We start from the raw sequence: 6361 nt of genomic DNA, 5'->3' as shown, positions 1-6361 counted from the left end.
TCACCTTGTAAATTATGTRTTATTAGCTTGATGGTTGAAGACATGAGTCAGACTATTGTGAATGAGATTAACAAAAAAAAAAAGTTTTTTTATAACGCAATTAGTTGATGTTTTTCAGCACTATAATGAATTGCCTTATAACACCTTGACCAGTATTGTTGGTTTGGGTACTAGCTCCATCTGGCCTCATAGATGATTCGTTACCCACCTTTAAACAAGGTAAAAAGAACAGCAAGCATCTCGGAATGAGATTGAGGCTACTGGACTCACTGGCCTCTGCTTTGGAGGAAAATTGGTGGCTAATGCCACCTGTTGGAATAGAAGCGATTTACGGCAATGACGTCTCAAACATATGACAGACAACTTGCTAAAATGGTTCTTCAAACAGATAAATTATGTGTTTCCATATTATCATCCACTTTGTTATTTGCAGTCATTTTCATCTGTATATTTTTTATTCAGCAATACATTAAATGGGCCAAAATGAAATGGGACAAATAGTCCAGGTTGTATGTCTTGTGTCAGGTATGGGTGAAGCCAGGGTATATAGTGGGTCAAGTAATACAATGTCCATGTGTTTCACACAAAATGTCTTTATGGAAGTTTAAAGAGAACACAGGGCAAGTAGAGTTTGGATTTGATGTTATTATTTTTCTGTACATCAAAAACAGCTAAATGAATCTACACATCTCTCTCCGTACAAGCTCGGGTAATACTGTATGTCTAGTCAAACAATGTGAGTAATAGACATTGAAAACATGTTTATAACAATCAGAGGTCTATAGCAAGAGCTGCAAGCGACCTTCAGTCTCTCTCTTCAGTCCCACCCTGAGTTTCATAAGGCACGGATCAGACATACCGAGAGCTTGGGACTTTAAGGTTCTATCTGCAAAAATATGATTCTGAGATAAGTGTCTTTAAAGTTCTGAACCCTCATTGGTTTGAATGGTGTCAGTAATTGTGATTGTGTACTGTTTTTAACTTAACAACATTTTAATTGGGGTATTTAGAGTACTATAATAGAACACTGAGTAGAACAAGAATGTCAATAACTAAAATTGGACAAAAATGCAGATAGAACCTTATAATCCCAATTACACACAATATTCCTATCACCCACTGTGCAGATAATAAAAATGAATATGTTGTGTATTCAATTTCGTATTCTGTGGACATCTAGTGGACACTGTGTGCAATCCTGAATGAGCACCTGCGTGCCCAAATACGCCCTAATGCGTAATGATCGATAATCACAAGTGGATGGTCCTACATTAAGATGTTAGTGACTTCAAATTGTCATTAAATGCTTAATTACTCTAAATTACTCTGTTCTACTTTTTTAATTACATACAGTATGTCCGATGTCGTTTTCTTTAAATATACGTTTTCTAATGGCTTTTCTTATGCCCAATGGGTTTTAATTGTGCGATGTCATGTGACGTGAAAGGTGGTGCCGTTCCCGGAAGAACTCGTGGCAGATAGGGCAGGTGAGTTTCTCCTCTCGCCTCCTCCTCACCTGGGACTCCGCCGCGAACTCCTTCTTGTGGTGCGAGCGCATGTGTAACACTAGGTCAGACGTCATGCGGAAGGAGAGGTTACACTTGGCGCACCAGTTTTGTACTGACACCCCAATGGAGGTAAACGTTGGTGGAAGAATTGTTAAAGACGACGTGGTTTGTAGTTGGTCTCCAATGCTCCTGGACCAGTGCTCTGGCGCGTACGGGAAAGCGTTTCCATTAACCGGTGTGGGTAGGGTCTGTGCGCGAGGTAAATCACCATTCAACATATTAGTAGCCAACAGATTGTTGTATCCCAGAACCGTCTTTGCGGTAAAAACGTCTCTCACTTCCTCTAGGCGGTTCAATGGAGCAGGTAATGTGTTGGATGGGTGCGCTGTAGAGCCGTTAGAAGTCCTTTTACAGGGTTTACAGAAAGCGCTTTTCTGCTCCTCCGCTCCACTGCGCAGAACGAATGAAAAGGCACTGCTGTTGCTGTTTGCGTTAAAATCAGCGCTCATCTCCCGCACTGTCTCAGAATCAGCCTCCGTTGGCTTTTCTTTCTCGTGCGTAAAACTCATTTTCGCTGCTCCAACCTCTGTAAACGCACTATTTTTACATTCCACGTGGTCCTTTTTGAGCTGGTACTTCTCCGCCTTCAGTTTCAAGGCAGAGCCAGTTGACTCCGGCGCAGTGAGGTGGTCGTCTCTGGTTACCTGTGTGATGTTGTTGTTGTTCGATATGTTGGTTTTCTCAAGTAGAACAGGTTTCCTCCATCGGGGATAACCCGTCTCCTCGTGTTTCCACTTCCGCGGGGAAATCTCAGCGTCTTCACTGGCGCCGTATCTTTTATGTTCCAGATCCCTGGCGATGTTGTGGAAGTCTGTGACGCGTCGTTGCCGCTTTATCTCCATGTGTTTGTGTTCGTAGGCCTCTCTGCTCAGCGCGTCATACTTCACCTGCGCGCACAGGAAGCGGCAGTGGGCCAAATAGGGATGCTCATTCTTGAAGACCTGGTTACATGTTGCGCATTTAAGCTCTGTGAAGAGATATACAATTTGTTCGTTAATATGTACATTACAAAACACATTGGGGAAAAATCTGACATAAACTAATCAAATAACAATAGTCCACATATATTCTCTCTGAAAAGTTTCCGTCGTTTCCTCTTCCTTCTGTCTTTTCCAATATGCATTACGCATTTACGCAGGCTACAACAAAACTCCTGGCAAAATGCTAAAACAACCAAACAACATCGGTTACATTAGTAAGCCTATATGTTGAAATGAGGACGATGATGAAGATTAGGATGGTGGCGAAGAGCTGTATTTCTATAGCGCTTTCCCAAGTGTCTATCTCTCTCTCACCTTCATTTTGTCCTCTGGTTGAGATGTCAGTGAAGCCCAGTAGATGTGACAACTCCTGGTCATACCACACCAACAGTTCCTCTTCCTGACGTATGTCCCTGGTGGTCCGGAAATACAGCTGGCCTCCCTTCAGGAACGCTTCGGTGTTCTGTTCCTCCCTGCCACACGCCGCCTGCACCAGCCGCAGCCAGGACAACACTAGAGCAGAGCTCCGCATAGCCTCGGGGTCCACCTGTTGAGAGAAATCATTAATTAATATTAATTCGTAGAGACAACATTGTCAAAATGTCAATGAGGTTCACCTCTCCCCAGTCATAGTGAAAACACTGAATTGATTTGAATTTGTAACGGTGTACATGTGACCAAATGGCATGGTCAATCATTTCCCACGGGTAGCCTATATGGATGGCTACACCAACACACATTGTAGAACTTGTCATTTTGTTGTTGACGTTTTTTAATAAGATTTAGATTTAGCATATAATTAGCCCCTGTTTTTATGAATATGTGCACTGCACTCCCTTCTATATATAGAACAACGTCTAATGTGTTCATTGTCTCTGTGGTATCCTAGCTTGCAAGTTAAATTGTGTTATTAATCAATATTTCAAAAATGAACTTACCCTGAACACGTATGATTTGCTTCTCTTGTCGCGGGATTTGAGCGCTATGAAGGCGATGGTGTCATAGAAAGTGTTCTGAAGGATGCACGGGCCGAACTGTGCCCCAGCGGGGATGTTGCGAGTGACGTGCACGCTGGTATAGAGGTCTGTCGCGTGGTGCTGGAGGAATTTACCCTCACTGTTCCAGAGGGAACGAGATAAAAAACTATGGTCCATGGTTAGCCTGTAAGGAAAGACAAAATACGTTAATAAAAATGCATTGCTAAAATGAATGTTATTTTATTGACGTCTGATCCTAAATGTAGGACATTTTAAAGGTGAGGAATAGAGAGTTTGAATATGATGCTTTTGTGAAATAATTGTGAAAATGTATTGCATTCTTATATTAAAACGTGGGCCTGATAAATTTGGCTTAAACATGCAAAATCCCAAATAAGTAGCCCTATATAACTATCATTTATGCGATTCGAAAATAGTAGACTAGATCTATGAATAGTGGTTTTGATTCGTTTTTCTATTTCTGAATTAACAGGCCGATTCATTTTATCGAAATATTCGTTGTTTTCCATCAGAAATCCATTTTTAATAGCAAATAGTGCAGACTCCAGACACAATTAGACCTATAGGAAAATAGGTTTTTTGGTTAATCATACAGTATCTTTATTACACCACAATATGAATCACGTTCAATTGTGTTACATATACATACTTTTAAATGTTTAAAACCACAGGTTTGAGAGTTCATATCCCCGTGGCGCTGCTGTCATTTATAAATTGTTGTTTTTTAAACATTATTTGACTTTTGTATTTTATATTTTTCAACCATACTTTTGAGTGGCAAATTCTGATTTATTATATCATTCAGCTAGATTTCCTCCGACAATGTGTAGCAGGCATGTAATGGATTTGACTTCTAGCATCCTTTGTCTAATTTTTTTTCAGCCGGTTTGTCCAATTGTCTCCCCATCTGCGCTGCAACTGCCTCGTTGGTCTACATGCGTCTCTGCTTCGAGTCAGTTTGGTCATATTAATATATTCATTATAGCCACACTGAGATTTGTTGTAAACAATGTCCATTCACAGGTTTTGGTCTATTCACTTGAGCTGGACGGTGTGTCTATTTTAGTGTAGGCTATAGGCTTTTGATTAATACGGAATATTTCCTCTGGATATATCAAATACAATGCATATTAAATAAAACATTTATATAAAGATGTAGCTATTTTTCCAATAAATGGAATAGCCTAACAATGTCTGATGAGAAGGTCTTCATTCACAAACAAACACCAGTTGTAGCGTAAAGGTTTGCTAGAGATAACACTTTCCCTTTTCCAAAAAAACAACTAATCCAAGAGAACCCAAAACTGTCTGTTGCATGCGCATAGCCCACTCACCGGCTGGTCGTGGAGGTAGCGTGTGGTTCAGTATGTCCGCGAGGAGGCTGGTTATCAGCAGGTACACTGGCCGCTATAACGATTCTCCTTCCTTCGGTTGCTGTTACCGTCTGAGAACGAGAGTGATCACGACAGCGTCTGCCTCGTTACTGACTCTGCTCCGCTCACACACACACTTAATGGCCGTGTTCGAGAGGATCACAACCGTAATGTATCATGGGTAAATTGTGACTGACTGACTGATCTACAAATATTAATGAGTGGTTATTTATGATGCAAGGTCTTTGTTGATCGGCAGTCGCCTGCAATGTCGGAACAAGCCCATTATCTCCATCAGTGACAGGAGTAGTGAGGCGTGCTGACACACACACACACACACACACACACACACACACACACACACACACACACACACACACACACACACACACACACACACACACACACAAGCTCTGCCTTACATCAGTTCCTCCAGGGGAACTCTGATTGGTTCTTTTTGGTTTTACAGTCCGGATAATTAGCAACATATGAACTCTGAACTGGTAAAGAGTGTGTGTGTGAGAGAGAGAGAGAGAGAGAGAGAGAGAGAGAGATACCCATTTTTGCTCAAGGTTGCACAATTCATCGTCAGTATTGTTTAGTAGAGTCGAATTGTTAGTTGCAAAGAGATAACGTTATGCTTCATTTTTACCCAGACGAATTGTTATTAAGTTTTGTTATCCATCTTCTCTGGGAAAACCCATGCAAGTCATGCCGGTGTTGACAAATCGAACATGGAACTAAAAGAAAAAGCTATAATTCACTCAAACGATTACTACACATTTCTAATGTTTTTGGTTAGGAGCGTGGAAATGAGAAGGCTATGTAGCTATATTAACTCACCATACATGTAGCCTACATCGAAATGTATGGTATGTTCAATTGCATAAGAATGCTATTCAAATCCACAGAACACTGACACGATATTTCGAAGTGGTCCTATTTCAAATTCCTTTACACCCACCTGTATGCAGAAGTATTTCCTATGTGTCAGTGATATTTAGTGAAAAAGTATAAGCATTTCATTTTCAATCTTCAAATATCAAATAAATGTTGACATTATCCCTAAATAGTAGGCCACCAACCGAAGCTGAAACATTTCCAATAGTCCCATGGTAGTTATACTGTATTTTACAAATGTCTCAGCCTGGAAGAGATTACTCATATATTTACCCCAACTAAACCCGTGATGCAGAATAATCCACTAAATTCTCATTAAATAAAAAATAAATCGTTTCCAGTTTAATTTGATGAATAATGCATTTGCCCAGTGGCTAGGCCGGACCCCCTGGATCAGATGGCATTTAGTAAGCTAATGCTCAATTTTACATTTAGCCCCTGAAAATGAACCAGTAGCCTATCGTTATTATCACCTCAGTGAGAGGCCAATTTGTCATTCTCTTTTCTTCAACAGAGCTAATGCTTTTCCTGAAACTCAAATA

General features: G+C 40.6%; 1 protein-coding gene across 1 annotated transcript; it reads right to left on the bottom strand.

Annotated features, from left to right (window-relative positions):
* Positions 1–625: 625 nt before the first annotated feature.
* znf488 (zinc finger protein 488) lies at positions 626–5324 on the bottom strand. Its single transcript, XM_023969755.2, has 4 exons — positions 4881–5324; positions 3487–3709; positions 2864–3095; positions 626–2535 (listed from the first exon to the last, which is right to left on the bottom strand). Exons 2-4 carry the CDS (start codon positions 3700–3702, stop codon positions 1418–1420), a joined length of 1566 nt encoding a protein of 521 aa, XP_023825523.1. The 5' UTR covers positions 3703–3709; positions 4881–5324; the 3' UTR covers positions 626–1417.
* Positions 5325–6361: the final 1037 nt, after the last annotated feature.

The sequence above is a fragment of the Salvelinus sp. IW2-2015 genome, linkage group LG25 (assembly GCF_002910315.2).
Source record: "Salvelinus sp. IW2-2015 linkage group LG25, ASM291031v2, whole genome shotgun sequence".
NCBI classification, from domain to species: domain Eukaryota; kingdom Metazoa; phylum Chordata; class Actinopteri; order Salmoniformes; family Salmonidae; genus Salvelinus; species Salvelinus sp. IW2-2015.
This window is presented reverse-complemented; position numbering and strand designations above follow the sequence as displayed.

What these genes read in the sequence shown, in the direction of transcription:
- znf488 (XM_023969755.2), bottom strand. Translation starts at nt 3,702, where the DNA reads ATGGACCATAGTTTTTTATCTCGTTCCCTCTGGAACAGTGAGGGTAAA. An exon ending in GCAAATCATACGTGTTCAGG is followed by an intron (nt 3,096 to 3,486) that starts GTAAGTTCATTT and finishes TTCTCTCAACAG; the next exon opens with GTGGACCCCGAGGCTATGCG. An exon ending in AACCAGAGGACAAAATGAAG is followed by an intron (nt 2,536 to 2,863) that starts GTGAGAGAGAGA and finishes ATCTCTTCACAG; the next exon opens with AGCTTAAATGCGCAACATGT.